Source organism: Scophthalmus maximus, chromosome 10 (genome assembly GCF_022379125.1).
Source record: "Scophthalmus maximus strain ysfricsl-2021 chromosome 10, ASM2237912v1, whole genome shotgun sequence".
Taxonomy (NCBI): domain Eukaryota; kingdom Metazoa; phylum Chordata; class Actinopteri; order Pleuronectiformes; family Scophthalmidae; genus Scophthalmus; species Scophthalmus maximus.
The window spans coordinates 13,223,118-13,244,110 of NC_061524.1; the positions used below are offsets into that span (position 1 = coordinate 13,223,118).

A 20,993-nucleotide genomic window follows, 5' to 3' on the forward strand; every position below is an offset into this window, starting at 1 on the left:
TTTTAAGCAGTGTTTATGCGTTCGGTATCCAGCAGGGATACAACTCAGTGGAAATTGGGGTCTTGCTGCGCTATTTTGAAAATTTGATTGGGTTCAGGGGACTGTGTTTATGGCGCAGTTTAGGAATACGTAAGCCACGGCAGAAGCACTTAATCGTGACTCTGGAGCGTTTTGTCCGTGAACCCACTGGCTTGTGTGCTGAATAATGCGTTCAGGTACCAAGGAAAACTTACTATAGGGGTGTCCCGTAGCCCTTTGTTTTGGTGAATCCCATCGAAACAGCGACCACCAAAGCTGGTAACCCTGGAACAGAAAACAATCGATAGTTATTTGAGCAGTTCCAGTTGCCTGTCAGAACTGAGAGGATAAATACATAAATCTTCGGAGCCTCTGCGCCTCCTAGTCATCACACAAAGTGCAACTAGATTCACTCCATTAGGAGCCACGGCGTCAGACTATGCAGTCGTCTCGGAGCGCCTGGTCGACAACATGCATTTCAAAGAAAAATCCGCTCAACGTGCGCCGTGCACTATCACACTGAATGGACGAAGAGAACAGAGTGTGCTGTGCATTGGGAAAATGGCAGCGGCGCATCAAGTGCAGAAAAACCACACAACATCACTGCGCTGTGAGAAACTTCTGCGCACCATTCCTACGAAGGAATCCTTTGCTGTATTGCTCCTCATTATGGATCGGTGTAATGGATTCGGCCCTCTCCACTGTGTGCTCGGAATATTAACGCTTTCTCTCTCTCTCGGCTCGGGCAGGTGCTATTGATGTAATCAGTTTCCTGGAGGCACGAGGCAAAGGCCCCGTGGCCATCCGCCGCCTCTCTGCAGTGCTGAGGAGGTAAAGAGTGTCGAGTGTACACAAGCACGTCGTAAATCACCGGCTGGCGGAGACACTGCAGTTCAAGCGGGCGGAATTGAGAGACAACAGGTACCGTGCGTTGCACCGTCACTTCAGAAATCAGTGTTGAGAATTCTCTTTGGGTGCAGGTGGTAATCTGCAGGGGATCAGAATCGCTTTTGTTTCAACGTTTTCATCTGTTAAAACTGTCGCATTGTATATAATGCATTTTATTGTCACACAACAAGACACCAACCGTCTTATTCATCATTAAATCGCCTTTTAAGACTTTTTTTAATCTTACTTTTGTGATTGTAGAACAGCATTCGTCCATTTTTTTTTGCAGCAGGCGGTGGCACTGCAATGACTAAGAGAGCCTTGTTTGTTGCTAGGTAACAAGAAGAATGAGTGTGGGCTCTTTCATAATCAAATAGATTTTTTTTTTTTTTAAAGAGAGATATCTAGTAGTCTGTAAGAAAGAACCCTTTGGACAAGGATTCACACTGACATTTATCAGATGAAGGCAAAAATTGTATACACATCTGTGTTAATGACAGACGTGTATATAGATTGGAATTTCCAACTTCCGATGTGCTCTACTCTAATTGCCATTGTTTTATCTTTTTGTGGTGTGATGTGTTAGTGCAGGGAGCACAGCGTGGGAGGCAGCAGGAACCTAATTATCGGAGTCCCAGACTGATTCAAATCTGTCCCTGTAGCAAAATTCTAAAAGATTATATTTTTCCTTTGTGAACCGTGAATTATTTTACAGGTGAATGTTACGAATGACTGAACATTAGATTCTGCAGAGCATTTCAGATCGTGTACGATCACCCAGCTCGAACTAACACCCAGCTTGAGTGTATGAATTCAGACATCTTTGTAGCTCTGTCAACGATGCATCCTCCTGAGCTCTATTTGTGAGGGAATCAAATGAAATGTGTTCTGCTGCGGCGCGAATGCTCGACTCACACCCTGTTTATCAGACATAAGGTCATTGCAACCTGCTAAGGGAGAACCGCACCAGTCTGCTGCCCCCCGCCCCACACACACACACACACACTGCTCAAGGCCGGTCCATTTACCCAGCCCTCAGCGAGCTTGACTGGAACACAAAAGTACCACAACAAAGAGCCTGATAGGACGAAGACCCGGCTGCGGACAGGATGAGAACGGTGGACCGAAAAGACGCATTCACTCGGGTAGACACCTTGACCAAAGACCTTGAGAGAACATGGCAGCAGCGAGGCATAATGGGAGATAATGGAGAGGCTTTAGGGAGACATGCTGCTTAATACTCACCCCAGCCCAGGCACAGAAAGCGCTTGCGGATGAGCCGAGTGCGAACCTTTCCCGTCACTGCCATGTAGGACTGCCAGGCTTCTGTGAGGACCCAGCAGAACGATGCCAGGAAGAAGAAGTGCAGTAAGGCCGTTGTCATGACGCAGACGCCCTATTGATACGAGAAAAAAGGTCAGGAAGAGAAACATTCACTGACTGTGGACAAGAGCGTCGCATGTACAGAAAAGCGACTTTTAATACTTACTTAACTTGTGCTACTACAGAGCTTCCCTGCATGTTTTTTCAAACCGTTATACTTGTTGAGGTGGTATGACAATAAAACATGTTGCATCTTGAATATTAAATATATCACATATTAAAGTTTGCAAGTAGGTTAAATGAGACAATACTTATGTTAAGACATCAACCCCTCCTGCAGAAACACTGTCTTGTTACATGGGCAAAGACAAATTAATTATGCTATATCTAAAAACTGCTGTCTTCATCCAGACTACCCATTAATATACACAATGACACGAGTGCAGTGCTCGTTAATTCCATCATTCTGCCATAATTACTTGTCTTCTCTCTGCCCAGGATGAAACCATGATAAGATGCATGCAGCGGGTTGAAAACGTGATGTAGGACAAGCAGAGACAATGGAGAGAAAAAAAGACCTGGAAAATGAGAGGGCTGGGTGTGAGCGCGTGTTTTCTTCGCAGAAAAAATAAAGGACAAAGACTTGAATGAAGGAACTGGACTGGAATTCTTTCACCACAGAGCACAAGGTGACTGAGACACTTGGACATGAGCGCGTCACTCTCGATTCTGTCTTGAAGATTCAACATGTTGGAGATAGAAGATGCTCCGGCATTACAAGGCTACTCCTAACCAGCAAAGAGCTCTTAGTTCAACCAGCAGACCTATTTCCCCTCCCCTAAAAGCTGTTCTCTTTTAATGCCAAAACATAATTGCATGCTTTGGCAAGAGCTTTGGCTTTAGCTCCAAAACTTGCTAAGGGCATTTGGCCATGAGAACGTTGATAGTCATGCATCTAATAGTTGTAGCCCAAAACCTCTAGCAATCCATAGCATAACATCTGAACATGACCTGTGCCAACAGAATCCACGGACAGCCTCCAAATCCATGTCAACAACACCATTCGCCAACAGCGAGGAAGCATTACAAAGTTACACAGAGACGTTGGATTTGTTGGCTTGAGCGGAGTTTTGGACTAAAACAGAATTTAACGTGACAGCACATCATAAGGTAAGACAATTCATGTTACTGTCTGAACCTAACTTTATTTTTTAATCTTCTCCGGCTGCCGGCTGAGTGAGGTTTGGTCGTAGAAAGATAGGAAATATGCAATTGGAATTGTGAACACATGGCACTGCTTCCTCCCTCCAAACCAAATGTTTGATGTCACACTGTGGCGTACAGGTGCAGACTCCTGCAGTCGCCTTCAGGTGGTTTTCTGTGATTCGCGGTGTGTTTGAAAGCACCACAATAAAAGAAAAAATCATGGGCTATAGTGAGCATTCAATATATTAATCGCTGTTCTTTTTGCCATCAGTGGAGCAGCTCTTTGCTCTTTGGCACATCACAGCCTCTGGTCTCTGGTCTCTTGGTTTCAGAGCAGAGTTTTCATATCAGCTCGTTCATGTATGCTCACGGTTGTTTGTCCACTGGTCCATGACCGCGTGCATTTAATCTGCTCACTCTTGAGAAACCATCATCTCTGACCCTACAGCACGGGGAGGGATGATACAACAAAGTTTTTAAGAAAAGTGGAGAAACATTAAACTCTAAATGATATTTCTTTGGACGGAATATTATTGAGTCCCTGAATGGTTTGATGAGAATGAAAATGATGTGAATTGTGTGGAATTATAGCACCCGGATCTCAACTGATCTGGGGGCAGACTCTGAGACTGGTCTCTGGTTAAATTTCCTTCAACATTACCTACAGGGTTTATTCTGTTTTTAAAGAGTTCCCACTAAACTATAACATGGACATGTGGAACGAATTTAAGATCATTGATAGTGTAGCTCAACAACATTTCAGAAAATACTAACTTAGTAAAACATAATTTTTGACAAAATCCAAAGAGCAACAACAACAACGACGACAACAAAGCAGTAGCATGGTTTTCTAAATTGAAGGTGGATTAGCTACTTTCCCCAAATAATATGCCTTCGGGAGTGGGCACAGCCACTTCTGTTACAAGACATATCCACTTTAAGCCATTGGGAATAGCAAGCTAACTGCAACTTCCGCTATCTCACAGGAGGCTTCGACCATAAGTGATGAATTTAGAAAATAGAGCCGTGGCCGTTCGCACAGTCGTGTGTCGGAGATTCCGTTGAACTTTTCTCACAGCACCACCGAGAGCATTTGTCCGTCCAGACTATATCCACTGACGTACCATCCTGTGCAGTGAATTAACAAAAGCATCATTTTGAACTGCAGCAACACAGGTGGACGAGAGCAGGAAAGGTCAGAGCCGGGCCAGCCGACACAGAAAAGCCACAGCATAGCGTTCCTCTGCACTACCCTCATTAGTATGCTGGGGATCCCACCTGGAGGCATGTGAGCCAAGGTCAACCGTTTTACACAGGGAGGAGGGGGCAGCAGAACACAACAGCGCTCGAATGATAGAGAGCGCACGTGTCTGGGCCAGCAGATTACACTCAGGCTTGACAATACGGCGGCACTTTTCAGCTTCATTAACTCGTCCGTCTTTGTTCCGGAGAGAGGCCTCTCCAAATGAGATTGTTTAGAGGAGGATTAGAAATAATAAAAAAGTTCTTGAGAATTTTGTCATTGCACGCTGACATCTGTGAGTGAGAAGAGATTAAGCTTCCTTTTTTTTCTTCTTCTTTCACTTCGGATTGTTTGCAGTGTTGAAGCTTTGGCAATCTGAGTGACACGGCACAAAGAGGGGAAGATTGAAGTGTATCATCCTGTCCCGGGGCGTCTACGCCATACTGTGAGATCTCCCATACACTTAACATCCCCACTGAGAGAACCACACTAAACCCATCCATCCCCTGTAGTGCTCATAGGGTTCGTAAATAACAATAATCTTATGCGTTACCTTATGCCTAGGAAGTGGGAAACCCCACAAAGGATATTTACTATTGTACCGCAAATGTGGGTTCAGGTAGAAATATTCATTAAAATTCACGTCACGTGGATTAAGGTGCATGTTATAATCCCATTCCTAACTGGATTATACTTAAGTGTAATTGGCAGGCTTGTAGTTTCAAATGACCAATTTCAAAGAAAATGAGGGTAAAATGAGAAGGCTGTAAAATATAATCACCCTGCTTACACTGACAGGATACATTAAATACATTCTGTAATATCCTGGCAACGGAGTGGCAACAGTGAACGGAAAAAAGTTGCAATGTCAGATTAACAACGACTGGCCAAATGTAATTGCAGAAGATATCTGCAGGGAAAATATATGATGCTGTTGCCTGGACATAAAAGGTGAGAGCTACGTTTTTTAATTATAACATCATAATATCAGTTTTGGCAGATAACACATTATGTTGGACATTTTCTGATAATTCATCATTAAATATTCCAGCCTCTTAAAATGTATCTGCCAAAATCTTTTATGTCCAGGCAAAAAAATGTGTACAAAGGCAACAAAAGCCAACATGACATGATTCTGAACAAGAGAAGGGCTCCGACCAGCCAAGACAAAACGAGCTAAAGCAAAAGGAGGGCTTGGGGATGAAAAGTCTGACGTGGACCAGAAAATCACACTTTGAACAATAAACTGGTCCCCAAAACCAATACCCTCTTTTACTACCTACACGAGAATCACGCTAAACAGTTACAGAGAGATTCTGTGGATGAAAACCACGCAGGTACGGTTGAATGTCCGAAAACAAACGCCACATAACATCCCCCATTACAACTTACATTTGCAAAGACCTGGCCCCAATTTACGCAGTTGAGAAAAGGGTAAGGGTAACGATGTGTATCGTTATCTGGATATGAAATTAACTCTATCTCTATAAGAGATTTCAGTTATATCGCACAGCCCTGCATGCCACGGTGTTGTGTGTAATTAATTAATGGATAAACATGACTGAAAAAAAACAGCCATTTTACATTCTAAGGAGACGACAGGAGAAGGAGAAACCATCAAAGCTATGCTGCTTGGAGACTCAAAGCCGAAGCTACTTCTAGTGTTGCTGGACGTAGGCAGTCGGGACTAAAAAAGAGATGAGTTCACAGTGCCCTTTAGAAAGGCAAATGCCGGGAGATGTTGAGTGCACTGTGTCAGTATCCATGGAAACAGAGGATCTGATGAAGGGACCACATTAAATACCTTGCAGAGTTGATAGACATGAAGGTAAGATTACGGGGCGGTGGGGTTTACTTCAGGCCAGGTCAATAATGAAAGTTCAAGTTCAGGGCAAGAAAAAAAATTGAATACAAGTCTGAGCCTCAGTGATATTATGAACTGAAAACCTAATTGCCAAGAAATGTTGCACACTTGGTTTCATAATGCCATGATAGGCCACTAGAATGAATAAGGGTGGGGGGGGGGGGAGTTACATACAGTATTGTTGTAGCAATAAATTGAATAAATTATTTTCCTCTGAGGCCTTTTTATTTGCCAAACACTATTCATTATTTTGTTATATGTAATATCAATTACAGATTAATTAATTAGCTGTATAATAACGTTGACAGTGTCTATTTTCAAATATTGCAATACTTTGGTTTGAGAATTAGCTTGTCGGTGAGAAGCGCAGTACAGTAACTGCGCTGTATCTACTGTACAGTTCGTGTATAACACCGGCTTTATCTTCCCTACCCTTCTGCGTCAGTGTGGGAGGAGGAGGCTGAGGCATCAAATGCCCCGGTGCTTTAAAGAGTAGGTGCTTGGGTGGAGGACAATAAAACTCCAAACAACCCAAGTGGTGGTGGTTGGTGGTGGCAAAGAGTTGTTGAACCACAGAGAACCAGGGAGCAAGACACACCGCGTTTGCACGCCGCAGTCGGAAAATGCCCACTTGTGTTGCCTGTCCCACGACTGTGCCTCACACCAACGTGAAGTGAACTCGCATTTGTAAGACTTCTACTTCTGCCTACTTCACTTCAATATGTAACACTCACGGGGCTCTAAACAATGCGTACATTATCCTGCCGAACCTCACCAGAGGATTTGAGCGGGTGGCTGCCAAGGGTTTGGGAATGAGCTGCATCATCACTACAAAGTTTAACCGTTGCTTTTTATTCCTCAATCATTTCAATAATAAGTAAAAAAAAACAACATATTCCATTCTCTGTTTTTTTTAAACTCATCAAGAACCTCAAAACCTGTGATTTTTATATCTCTTCTACTATAAGTATAATAATGTTGCAGCTGAAAACATATGGAGGCGCTGGATTTACAAATGCCATGGGAATTGTTGAGTACATTTCATTTAAAAAGAGAATTGTCAATCTTAATAGGTATAAGGATATTTCTTTTTGACATACTGCCAGCTTTGATAAGACATCTGTGTTGATACAGTACATGCAAACAAAGGTTTCAAACAAAAGGTGATCATTTCTGATTCTAATTTTAGGTATTCAGGAGAACTGTGTCCTTTGGGCAGATGTAACTTTATTACATGCTGAGTTAGTCTATATTGCTACATAAAAGCTACAAAATCTGGGTTGATGAGTTTATTAACTTCTCTGAAAGGACAAGTTTACACACGGTAGACCTTGGACACCTTGACCCCCACTCGTGTAGTTTTACTCACTGTAGTGTGAACATTTTTCAGGAACATCCTCTCTAACTCCCTTATGCTCCTGTAGCTCCCCCGGAAAAAAACCCCAACAGTGTCTGTTTCTCTTTGTTTTTCCTCATTCGGTGAACCAAGATGTACAATGACAGAGGACAAAGGAAAAGGCACAGACACAGGCAAAGGTGACTCACTGACTCCTCGCTCCCAGAGGACACCTCCACAGCAAGGAGATGATTCTTATTAGATGATGAGCAACTCTGAATCCACAAACACTGGAGCCAATTATATGCACTTCTCACAAGAGTTGGAGGAAAAACAAGTGAGGCGGTGTCAGGCAGCGTGGCAATTAAACCCACACCGGGGTTATGTTCTCTCCTCATGTTGGCGTACCGCTCAAACACCGAGCTCGACAGAGCGTCTGATCCAACATGCGAGATATTTCTCAAATAGTATTACTGCAGGAGAGACATATTCAAGAAAACACAATGGTACAATGGTACAAATAAATTCATTTGCCCGGAAGTTTTTACACGCACTGTGGCTCCGTGGAGATCCACAAGACAAATGCAGCTTTCCAACCTGACTAGACCAACAGCAATGTTCATGTATATTACTCGACCTGGGAAAGTTGGTTTGCTTCAGTTTTCTCGAGGCCGACGGAACAAATTCTGTTTGAGTTATTTGAACACATTCTGGTATAATTTAAATGAATTCTTATATTTAATTTTGACTTTTAAAATAATGCAATCTTGTGAGTTTCTTGTTTCATCCACTTTAGAAATACAAAAGAAATATAATGATTTTCATGTCTTCTTGCTCATGAAGACCATCATCTATTGTGTGTATATATACAAAAGTAATTTCTGATGTTACAGAAATTTGAAACTATAGAATTTAATATCAAACCTGTATTTTTCTAATATCGGGGGAAAATTGATACACATTGAAAATTCGACGTGTGGAATTGTTAGCAAACAGTTGCCTGATCATATCCAGCAGAGCAATATTAGCATTTATTTGAAGTCCTGTGTCTGACCGCATGATGGATATTTACTCTCCCAATCCTGAGGGAAATTAGTCTCTCATAAGTGGCAGAATCCTTCACTTTGTTCAGTTGGTTTGTTAGCCTAGTTAGTTTGAAAACTACGTCTGGTGCTGGGCAGGTAGCAGGTGAATCAGATAAATATCTGTGGGTTTCATCTCAACAGGAGACCCTCTTTCCGTTCACACAGTCATCTGATATACCGTTAATCTGGAAAAACATTGATGAGCGCAGCTTTAATGTTCAGTATAAATAATTACTGTATGTTGGCCCCGTACGAATACAAATCTCGTCAGCGCTGCTTTAATTTGGCAGCCGGTGAGTCAGGCAAGGTCGTCTCTCGAGTCATTCTGGGAGACGCTGAAGTGACATCTGCAGTATGTCAGTGGGTTTTTCTAAAAACCCATATAATCTCTTTGCAGATTTCAGAGACAGATATCCTATTAGAAGCATGCCGGGTGAGTATTCCATGTCAAGTGGTGCTCCTCGTAATCAAGACAGGAGATGACTGGAGCCCTGATTGAATCTGACAAGGCTTCAAATCAGCTCCGCTTTAAAAGAATAAAAAAATTAAAAAAGGCCCTAAAGCGTCGTGCATTCATGGCCTTGCTTACTACTCGGTGGCACATATGTCAGGGCCGGCAAGGAAACGTATAAGGCTCATCAAGTGTGTCCGTTGTTTTTAATTGTCTGCATAGTAATAACTAAGTCGGTTTCAGGTGAATGGTTACAGTTAGCGCCATTTGTTCCCATCTTAGTGTCAGCAGAAACCGGACACTAAAGGTTCTCAAAACAAACTGTTTTTCCTCCTTGTTTCGCTCATTCAATCATTTACTCCCATTTCATTTTTCATTGGACAAGGGGAAATGTATTCATTAATAGGAGGAAGCATTTTGATTTATGAGCAGGGTCTGGTTTTCATTATGAGCCCCAACTGCTGGCAGGCACGTCTGCTCCCGGAATAAGTCCTACCTTCAAGCACAGCGGAGGTAGCCTGTGTGCTGCATGGCACCAACAAATGCATTTCTCAATAGGACTCCCCAGACATGTATTTTTTTTGCAAGCTCTTTAAAATATGTTGGCTCCTGTTTTACATGTGCTGTTGAACTAAAACCAAAGAGAATGAATTGATAAGTAGTAGCGGGACATAAAAACAAAGGGGGAAAGCAAATAATGCACTCCTTCAAAAGGTACAGGTATATACTGGGAGTATGGCAACACAATACATGTCTGAGTGATGGGACACTGTGTCATTCTGCAGTGCTGCCAAGTGACTGAGAAGTGCATCTGTGTGGGCAGCTTGTAAATCCCAACTACTGTTTGCCAAACAATCTTTTACATTAGCCACTCGTTTACTGGCTAGTTACGGAGCCGGAGAGGGAGAAGTGATACATATTTATTGGAGCCGGTCCTTTAACCGTGGCGGTCGTCCTTCTGAATCCTGCTGATTGGATGTGAACTTCGGCTCTCGTCGACATCCGAGCAGCGTCACATCCCTCTGTCATGGCCTTGAGTCATTTGAGTAATGCACACTGCACAGCAGATCTAAGTTGGAGCTCCGCCTTTATCCTTCAACCCCTAACTTTAAACCGCACTTTATTGTCACCATTAGAGGCTCCTTTCTGGGCGGCATCACAATAATTTCATTTGTCTCTGATTGACTGGAGCAATATTTCTCCTGGCGCATCACGTCTGCCTTTCTGCTCCTACGCTGTTGAATGTCCTTTGCTGCCAAATGCCCATTCTGAGTTGTCAACAATCCTAGTGCGTTACATTTGAAGCGACAGCAATAAAACTAGCATCAGAATTTAATCATAAAGTGATATGACAGTATTTTTTTGTTACTTTTCGTACTTTACATCGTGGCACAACATTTCAAATCGCAAATGAAGGTCAGCGTCGTCTCAGAGCCAACAGATTGGGGTTCCCCTTAATTTCATCAGAGGACACCAGGAACATCTGAGTAAAGACCAATGGTCCTGAGCCGAAGCAGAGTAAAACTGCATCTGATAGAGTCATTAAAAATACTTAACATTCCATTTGGATGAAATATGAATGGCTTCTCAGTGCAAAAACCCAAAAAGAAAATGAGTAATGAGCTTGAAAGGGGCTTTAATCTCTCGGTTATGTTCTTGTTTTCATGCTCATTGACAGAGCGAACATCTGGCACACCAAAGGCACTATTTTGTAGATTACATTTCTGGTGAGTGTAGTATAATCTCAGCCTTTTCAAAAAAAAGCAAAAAGCTGATTGACATTCCTCAAATTTATCGGGAGGGGGTGATTGTGATGGAGTTGATAAAAATCATAAAGAGGAACTTTGTGATATTCTGTATGATGCACTGTACCACTGTACATCTGTCACAACACGCTTGCACTCGAAGATCACAAAGAGTTGCTCTCAAAACAAAGAGCACTGAGAGCTCTTTTCAAGGCCACAGTGATGTGTCACCATTAACTCGTGTTCAACTCAATGGGCCTTCACACCGTGCTGAAAAAAAAACAACACAAAAAAACAAGAAACTTAAATTGACACTTACCACATTGTGGGTCTGCGTTTGTCCAACAAGGATCAGTATGTTCGAGCAGATTATAGATAAGCAGAAGTTAAGCAGGATGATGGATCGCTCCGAGCGAATATACCTAAACGGAACAGAAAGAAAGATGAGAGCAACCGAAATCAGTGCATTTCTTCCAATTGTGGCGCAAACCAAACAACATCATCACGTGATCCGATGCAAGTGTCGCCGTTACCTCCACAGCACAGCATAGATCACTGCCAACGTGATCAAGGCGAGGCAGGACAGACCACAGCCAACTATCAATGTCACAGATGGGACCCCTGAGTACTCCATGGTCTGTGAAGGAGACGGAGCAAAGCAAACCAGTCAGTGGGAGGTTGGACGGGGTTCATGCGGGACAGTAAATCTTTATTGTTGCCCCAGAGAGGGGAACCAATCAAAACATCCACTGCCAATGCGAACCCTCCACAGAGGGCTCCTTTAATGTACTGTGAGCCCGGCCATGTATGCGTGGGCTCGAAGGTTGTCTGAGATGCATATGCCCAAAAAACTTTCCACCGGAAATGATATTACAAAGCGATGAATGGCCGACGCCACCGAAGACACTGGACTCTCGCCTCAAGTGCATTAAAGTGTTGTTTTCGTTTGATTCAGTCTTCGTGTACGATGGCCAATCACAAGGCCTGCAATTTGGAGCTATACCATTAGGCACACTAATGATGTTTCAGACAACACACACACACACACACACTAGTCCCCAGCGAATCGTTAGCAAGAGATCAACTTTCATGTCCACATTACAGGCCGCCATTCTGCTGTTGGATGCTCGGAGGCCTGATGGAGGCGAAGGAATAGATCCATTTGTGTTATCCGGTTTCCTGCTGTGTGCCACATATGCAGAGGCCACGGTGTAAGTACTCCATGTTCTCAATGTTAATTACTTTATCTTCTCGTGAAAATACAGGCTCCGGGTTCTTTTACAGTAGTCTTATCTCAGCACATGGGGGGGGGGGAGAAGACATGTGGCTGAGGGAAAACCTCACCTGGAGAAAAGAGAAACAACGTGTGCGACGTTGCATATATAATAAACTGCTCATCCCTCATCTCGGGATAACGGATGAGCGTCTTCTGATCGATGAGGAGGACGCACGCTGACGAGCATCAGCACGCCCTTGCGCGTGCACGCAGAGTTATCTGTACCTATGTGCAAACTATAGAAAATAACCCCCCCCCCCCCCTCTTTACAGCTGAATTAGTATTTAACGGGATTAGCACAGCAAAGATTCAATTCCCAGTCGCAGCAGTGACACACGCACACACAGACGCGCTCACACACACACGCAGGCAGCGTTTTTTTTTTTTTCTCTCTCTCTCTATTCCATCGCCCCATGCAAAAAGCCACACTGAATAACACATCGACATAGCCCACTTACTATTTCTCTTGGTTGCCGAGCCAAAATGGCGATGGTAGACACTCGATCACACAGGCATTTCGTGTGGGATGCATCTGTGAGCACCGTTCTGCATCCCTTCGAGGACCAGGCTCCCCAAGAGTCGTTCCTGCGAGGAGGAGAGAGGGAGGAGGGGAAGGGGAGGCAGAGGCACCGAGGTTGGTCGGGGGGGGTTGTTGGGGTTTTTTTTTAATTCCAGCGGTGGCACGACTTCACGTGACTTATCGACATCGCTTCTTCTTCTTCTTCTTCTTCTTCTTCTTATTTTCTAATGTCACTACTTATCGGAAGCGAGGGCTGTGGGGGCGCGTCTTCCGCGTCGTAAGGAAAACAACAAAACAACCCAACACGAAAAAAAGAGAGAGAGACATCGACACGGCTCATGTGTGGCCACGAGCAAGCGTTCCAGCTGGAGCGGATGGAGAGGCAGAGAGACACGGAGCAGGAGGAGGAGGAGGGATGGAGGGATGGAGAGGCAGAGAGACACGGAGCAGGAGGAGGAGGAGGAGGGATGGAGGGATGGAGAGGCAGAGAGACACGGAGCAGGAGGAGGAGGAGGAGGGATGGAGGGATGGAGAGGCAGAGAGACACGGAGCAGGAGGAGGAGGAGGAGGGATGGAGGGATGGAGAGGCAGAGAGACACGGAGCAGGAGGAGGAGGAGGAGGGATGGAGGGATGGAGAGGCAGAGAGACACGGAGCAGGAGGAGGAGGAGGAGGGATGGAGGGATGGAGAGGCAGAGAGACACGGAGCAGGAGGAGGAGGAGGCGGAGGAGGGATGGAGGGATGGAGGCGGGGGGACACGGAGCTGTCCAGGCAGACCGGTGCTGATGGATTCGCCAACACGCAGAATAAAATACCGACGGCGGACATATCACAACACGTAGAGAGATGATGCGTTTCATATTTACCTGCATGTCTCTTATTTTCTGAGAGATCCCCTATCCCCCCCGTATTCCTCTCTTTTTCTCTCAACGCTCCTGTTATCCTCCCTCTCTCTCTCTCTCTCTCTCTCCCTCTCTCTCTTTTCTTCCTCCCGTTCTAAGCAGCAGCTCGTGGAGGATGCTTCCTCGGGCGGACTTTCACCCTGGAAACGGCGGACAGCATCAGACTGACACTCTGTTCCTCTCCTCCGGCGTGAGGGGGGGGGGGGGGGGGGTAATAAACGCACGCCGTCGCAGGATCCGCTCATACACCGGCTGCCAGTCTGGTGGCGTGACGTGGTTAAATGGCGTTTTCGGTTGTTATCCGTGTCCGCCCCCCCCCCCCCCCCCCCCACACACACACACACCACCACCACCAGATGCCGCCTGCGGAGACGCCTCACAACTGGGGCCACCCCGCGTACGCAGCGCCAATGGTCGCAGCCGGACGTGGCTTCACGCCGCTCAGATGCCTGTGGGACTGTAACGCTTCTTCATCCATTTGTCAGCCCTCCCTCCCTCCCTCCCTCTCCCCATCACTCATTTTTGCAAATTTTTCAGGAATCCCAATCCTCATTGATTGGTCCAAATAGCCCACACGGAAACTCTACTGACACAGACACCGTGCCGTGGTCAGACCTCCTGCAGTCTTCGCCACAAACACAGAAAACCATCCACGGTGTTTCCTCAACACCTGTTGTCCAGAACAAGAAGAAGACAAAAAAAACACCCATCTGTCTTTTCACACTCCAAAATCCAGCAGAACAAGACACATACTGTACTGCACCGCTGATTTCAATGTAAAAAATGCACACTGCCTAACCCTGTTGATTTGTGTGCCAAGTCAGCCCCAGCTGCACATTTCCAAGCAGGGCCACTACTCTGCAGTGTCTGTGCACAGCAATAAAGTCATAAAGCAATTTTCCTCACACCATACAACCCCCTATACCCCCTCCCTTCATAACTCACCAATGATTTTGCTTTGCCTCTCGACTGCGCACGTGAAAAAAAAACAGTTGCTTATGTTCTATATGCACTTGAAGCTGACACATTTAAAAATGAGAGGCAGTTTATTAGGAAAAAATGCAATTGTTCTTCAAATGGAAAGTAAGGTAACGCAATCACTTTAATGTCAGTGGAAGAACTATCTCACAGGAGAATCAGCGGGACAACCTGAATCACATCTTTAAGGTCTGCGGAACATAATGGGTGCACCATTTTCAAGGACTTCTTCAATGGCTTCATAAAAAAAGAAGGTTTAAGGACTGACATCTCACGACAATGAATAAAAGTAAAGTCTTCAACGAGGCTTTTCCACCAAGTAAGGTTTGTGACACGACTGAGCTGCGCCGCGTAATATGAATAAACAGACACTCGATTAACCCGTACTAATGACTAGGAGGGCAGAATAACATTGGAAATGTTCTAAGACACGTCGTTTGAAAATAATTTAAATTCCTTTAACCTAGAAGCCAAACGAAGGCACGATAGAGACCGAAAACAACATTTCTGGCAGTGTGACTAACACGAGGCACCAGTGGGTGCAATAAAGACCCCGGTTCTGTACCACAATCAGTGCCATGTTTCGTTACGTTAACTTGGAGAGTGAACTTAAAGCTTGACCTCCAGTCACTGACAAAAAAACTGTCGCTGATGACATGGTTTTTGCACTTTAAGGACTTGATTTACTTTTGCAACTTGCACCTTCCTCGGTGGCAGAAAATGGTGCAAAGCGATGCATCTCTTTAAGCTTTGTTTGTGGTAGTTTTCCATCAGTCGATGTGTCTGAGCATCTTGCAAGCTGCACCTTTTGAAACAAAGATGGATGCTGCTTTCTGGCAGCGCTAAACAAACCTTCCATGAAGTATGAGCCCCGCAAGAAGTGGCAGACAGCAAAGTACTTCCAATATTTCAAATTGCTTTTGGGGAGGTTGTACATGATGGGAAACAACCTCTCAACACGGCTTGGGGACATTATTTAATTGTAGCGTTGGCTTTCTTATTGTTCCAGGTAGAAAGATGGGCGCTGAAGAAGTGCTGGACGGCCGTCAAGCATCACTTCCTTCACACAGCTGCCCACTGGCGATAAACCATTGAATATAGGGCTGTTGTACTCTTGAAAAATGATTGTCACATTCAGAAACAAACCCTCTCTCCAATGTACACTTTTCTTTGTGATATGACATATAGATTGATAGTATTTAACGATAACTTCAGCATGAATCTAACATTCCACTAGTGAGCATGATCCATTTCCAACTTTTGACATGCTGGAGGTTTGCCTCCTCTTTGTGCCAGCGGGAGAAGCTGACGGGAGAACATCCCTGACTGGGGATTTATGTACGCCACGCTTGATGTGTTGTCTGACCTTATCAGGAGCCTGGTGGCCCTAGAATATAAAATGTCCCCGAGAGAATGTGTCAGTGTTGATGTTAACCACAGTGAGACTGATGACATGACATCCGTCACATACCCTTTGTCGACCACTTTCCATCCTCGAAGTGCTGTTTTGACAACTTTGCATTACACTTCCAAGAGGGCAATGTGAATTTAATCATGCTCCAATTTCAACATATTTGCGTGTCAAGAGACGCAAGAAAAGTGACAGCGGATGGGCATAAAAAGTCATCAAGGGCTTTAGTGACATTCAGTATTTAAACTGTTGTGTCTAACTGAAACAGAGATAGACAGCTGCTAAAAGCTCCATTCAGAATGATGTTCTTTGGTGAACTGTGACAGATTGAGTTCCTCCAGTCAAAGAGATCGTATTACTAAACACATAACTTATCCAGATACTAAAGCTGTGCACTTTAGAGTCAAACAATGAGGCATTGTAACCTGCATGCAAAAACAAGATGGCGCAACATCACACAGTAATTGACCAGAAAAGGTTGCAGCTTTTTAAGCCCATGTTGTTCTCATATGTCGGTCATTTTATCATATGACACTGCTATATATATATATATATGTATATCATCCATCTTGGATCTCTTGATGATGGACATATTTTTTTATGTAGCAATCAGGGCATGTACTATGTCAGGGTTTACATGTGATTTATTCCAACTCACAGCCTGGCATTCACATGTACAAATACAGCGATACCTCCTGCAGTCAACAAACACATGCTTAGTGCCCTCATCAGCCCAGTAGGAGTCCATGCTGCAGCAAAGATTAGACACTCCATAAACGTCGCCCACATCGCCCCTTCTTCTGCCTGCCGACACCCATTTTACAGATCACGGAGATCGGTGCAGAGTGGCAAACCAGAGGCACAAACAGAAACCAGGAGTGTTTTGGATTTCATTATAGATGAATCCAACAGGAATTCGCAACATTATCTTCCCCCCCATCTCGGGCGTTGAATGGGGATTACCAGCTTAAAAAAACAACAAGAACCTTGCCACAAGGGGACCCTGGGACTGATTCTGATCAAGTGTGAGTCTGTTTGAGGGTCTATGACGTCAAAAAAGCTCAGCAACTGCTGATTTGTCAAAGAAGCTTGACGTCAAGGGAGAAGTGCTCTTTCGACAGAATGAGAACGATTGAAGCTAAGAATTTATAAAACTTAAATCAAATTAAATAAAAGTGAAAGATAAAGCTGAGCACGTAAATCCTGAGCCTTGAACATGCAGTATATCACCGGCTGCTGGTGCATTTAGTGTTTACACAACTTGCCAAACTCCTTAAGTAGCTTTAAACGTAAGTAGATTAAACAGAATCAAAAGGAAGTGGTGACAAATATTATTAATTACAATATGAATCAAGCTTCACACACAACATAAAAAGGACATTAATTCTAACACTGCATATAATTAAAGACTGCAGGTTATGTTTATGCTGTTAACTTTACACCCCTGACTAAGGTAAAGTTCTGCATCTCAGCTTCAATTAGGATGGCACACAAAGTAAGTGCTTGTATTACATAACTATAAGAGCCAGGCGTGTGGATGGCGGATTCTTGTAGCTAGTTAAACTATAGGACCAAGATGATGGAGAACCAAAACATGCAGTGGAGGCCTATCTCGGTTCTGTAGCGTGGCCTCAGTTGGCCGTGTCCATGGTGGCCTGTTTGGCTCAAATCCAGAATGGCCAGATGTTTGAGAAACCAAACGCTGCGACAGCTGCATTTCACACCTCGACATGTAAATGATTAATAGTTGTTGATGCCACAGGAAACGGAGAGTTGCTGCACATTTGTGGTATGAACTGTTCAGTAATCTGACACATTTATTGGTAAAAGTAGAATTGCAACATTCAACTGCTCATCAATTCAGGTAACAAAATCTTTGGTCGTCAAAGGTTTGAAAATATTTTTTTTTTTGGTTCCTGTTTTTCAATTTAGACAGTTTTTCTAATATTGTAATAACTCTGAAAGTATCTTTGAATAGTTTGTTATCATTGTACACTCATTGAAGATGTTTAATGTTCTTTACAGTAAAATATGGCAGTAAGCTCATCAATAAACTGCTTGGTGAAGGATTGTGTTGTTATTAGAAGGTATCACCTAACATTCTCAATATATCATTTAGACTATTATTAATTAGTTCAATCTACTCAGATAAAAAAAACTGTGCGTCTTAAAAAGGAAGAAACATTTAATTCTGTGGTCTGAGTCTGAGCACCTTGTTTCCCCTCTGCAGTTATTGCAAACATATTGTACATGTTTGCCCGTAAAGTTTGCAATCTGTTTGGTTGTACTGCACCATAAAGGAAACTACATTTATTTGTAACAAGAACATCATAGTAAACATATAATTTATTACCTTCAGTGTGCTTTGGAGGGAAAGCAAAAAAAGATTGAACAAGGGGAAATAAATCTGAATGTAATAAATGTGGCAGTCAGTAAAAAAAAATGCTGTGTTTTAAAGATGTTTTATCAAAGGGTTGAGATGCTGTTAATCCATGATGTGGCAAGTTGTTAGCTGATAACGGTTGTGCCTTTCAGCCTGGCGTTTGGCCTCTACAAGACTCTGCTGGATAATCAAAGAGGCATCGCTAAAACCTGCCTGATTGAAAAAGACAGAAAGACTGTCATGTGTTTCTGTCCACTGCTTTACAAAGATTCAGAGGAGTTTAAAAGCATCTAATTGTGGGAGAATGCTCAAAGGATGCTTGTAATGTCATTCTTTAATTTTGTTTTTGTTCTGCTAGTTTAGTGATTACAGGACTCACAGTGAGATTAATTATTCTTCCTAAACCATTTAAAAAATGATGAGTTCTAAGCTTAGACAGGGTGACAAGTAATTACTTGTGCTGGATTTGCAATTAAACTTTGTTTTCAAGAGTGTTAAATCTTTGCAGTGATTTTTTTAAATGGAACAGAACAGAATTTGATTGTAATTAGAATTATTCCACCAGCAGGGATATCACAGGGTTATCGCATAACCCATAACCCCCCCCCCCCCCCCCCCCCCCCCCCACACACACACCTCTTGGCACAGTGGTGGGATATTGGTAATTCCAGGCTTGTTTGATAGCTGAAAATATTGACATTTGAAAGAGTAATAAAAGTGTATACATCTGAGCTATTTACATTCGGTGCTGTGGAGCTGCAGACATGAAGATTAAATAAAAGGGGAAATGACAGATATTGGCTCTCTGGATGCTCCAGTGTTTTATTTTCTATAACACAGGAGTTGCATATCAACATGTTTATTTATGAATGTTTTATTGTTTAATTAATTTATTTTCTTTGTTACTGTACTTTAAATGGTAATTTATGAGTCAGCTGGGTGCAGCAGATGATCCCACACTTCTCTGGATATGCAACTAGCCAATGCATGACATTAGAAGGAGTATTTTTGCTTATTTTACTTGTAAAAGAGAAATTCATATTGCTTTGGGGAGTGATTCTATTGTTGACTGATTTCTGCTTCATTATCTAAAATGAAAAAAAATGCATCTTTAACATCTCACTGATCCAGACAATCAGTTTTAGAACATTTATGTATGATTATTATTACCTACGTTTGTTTTGCTAAAAGTACAAAACATATTGAAACATATCGAAAATAAAAGTACCCGTGTCGTACCCCTTCTCAGACTCTAAATAATAAAAAAAATGCATAATTTAAATGCCTTAGTTGGAGTTAAGTTAGTAGTTGATTAAAAAACTTAGTTTGAAGATGTATCATAAAATAATATGGATCTTGTATTTCTAAACAAAAAAAAGGAAACTACTCATTTGTTAATTTATTCTAAAGTGTTTTGCTGGCATACTTTGGCTTAACTATATTGATTTTAATATATCAAATTATTTTCATTTAACCAGTGTCTTACTTAATAAAATATAAAAAAATGTACATGAGAAATGCTTGTTGTCTCTCTAATTGCTCCCAATTTCCCCTTTGGAACAATACATTTTTCTAGTGTTGCCATTATTAAGATTTAATTGTACCTTATTAAAAATGTACCCGTCCAATTTTCTCTGCATTGCAAAATATGGGACAAACAGAAAATCACAATGTGAAGGAAGAATGTATGGAATCCATCGCTATATAGCCCTCACTCTGCTTCTGATTGGAGCTAGGGGTTAGGGTTAGCAATTAGCAGATGCCTGGAGGGGATAAGCCAAACACGAGCATGGCAGGGGTGGATCATCTCCTGCTCCAATTGGACAGTTCAACTACAGAGGGCACCTTGCTGATTGGCTCATCAGCTCAGGTGTAAATAAATGTAGTGCCCTACTAATTATTGTTAACACATTATTTAATAATGTATATCACCTCAATTCTTGGTGTGTTTGGAAATACTGACTTTGGTCACTGCTAGTGTGGAATAAATTTTGGCATTTATTATGGAGAAAGTGGGTATTTTTTTAAGGTGTTGAAATGTCGCATGTTTTGAGTAGAACTTGAACTTATTAAACATTTCTGTTCGTGTATTGGGTTTCCAACAGAGCCGTCTAATGAGAGTCGCGACAACTCCTTTCACTCCAATGGACCATTTTCGCGCCCAGCAATGGCGGATCATGGAGCCTCTCAATAGTTCCAGGGAAGTGAGCAGCAGCAGAGTCAGTGCACATCTGAATCAACATGCGCATTGAAGCATTTTAGTGGATTATGATTTATGATTTATTTATGATTTAAAAAAACGTATTGACTAACTACATAGAGTAACCACATGGGCATGTCGGTCTGATTTATTGTAAATCGGTA

At 43.0% G+C, this 20,993-nt stretch overlaps 1 protein-coding gene and 1 long non-coding RNA gene across 8 annotated transcripts in view; one reads left to right on the plus strand and one right to left on the minus strand.

Annotated features, from left to right (window-relative positions):
- The window catches only part of adgrb3 (adhesion G protein-coupled receptor B3), a 111,261-nt gene that overhangs the window by 10,112 nt on the left and 80,156 nt on the right, over window positions 1-20,993 (minus strand). For all 6 annotated transcript variants that reach the window (XM_047335191.1, XM_047335189.1, XM_047335190.1 and 3 more), the window contains 5 exons: window positions 12,894-13,020; window positions 11,693-11,796; window positions 11,479-11,581; window positions 2,152-2,302; window positions 234-303 (listed from right to left, as the gene is read on the minus strand). In XM_047335191.1, coding sequence (XP_047191147.1) covers window positions 234-303; window positions 2,152-2,302; window positions 11,479-11,581; window positions 11,693-11,796; window positions 12,894-13,020 — 555 coding nt within the window. The remainder of the gene's footprint in view (window positions 1-233; window positions 304-2,151; window positions 2,303-11,478; window positions 11,582-11,692; window positions 11,797-12,893; window positions 13,021-20,993) is intronic.
- LOC124850754 lies at window positions 2,186-19,159 on the plus strand. Of its 2 annotated transcripts, XR_007031617.1 has the most exons (4): window positions 2,186-2,322; window positions 2,728-2,918; window positions 3,253-3,399; window positions 5,036-5,196. It is a non-coding gene; the product is annotated as an uncharacterized LOC124850754 (long non-coding RNA). The 2 variants fall into 2 exon arrangements; XR_007031616.1 differs by lacking the exons at window positions 2,186-2,322; window positions 5,036-5,196 and adding an exon at window positions 18,782-19,159 and having other exon boundaries at window positions 2,697-2,918.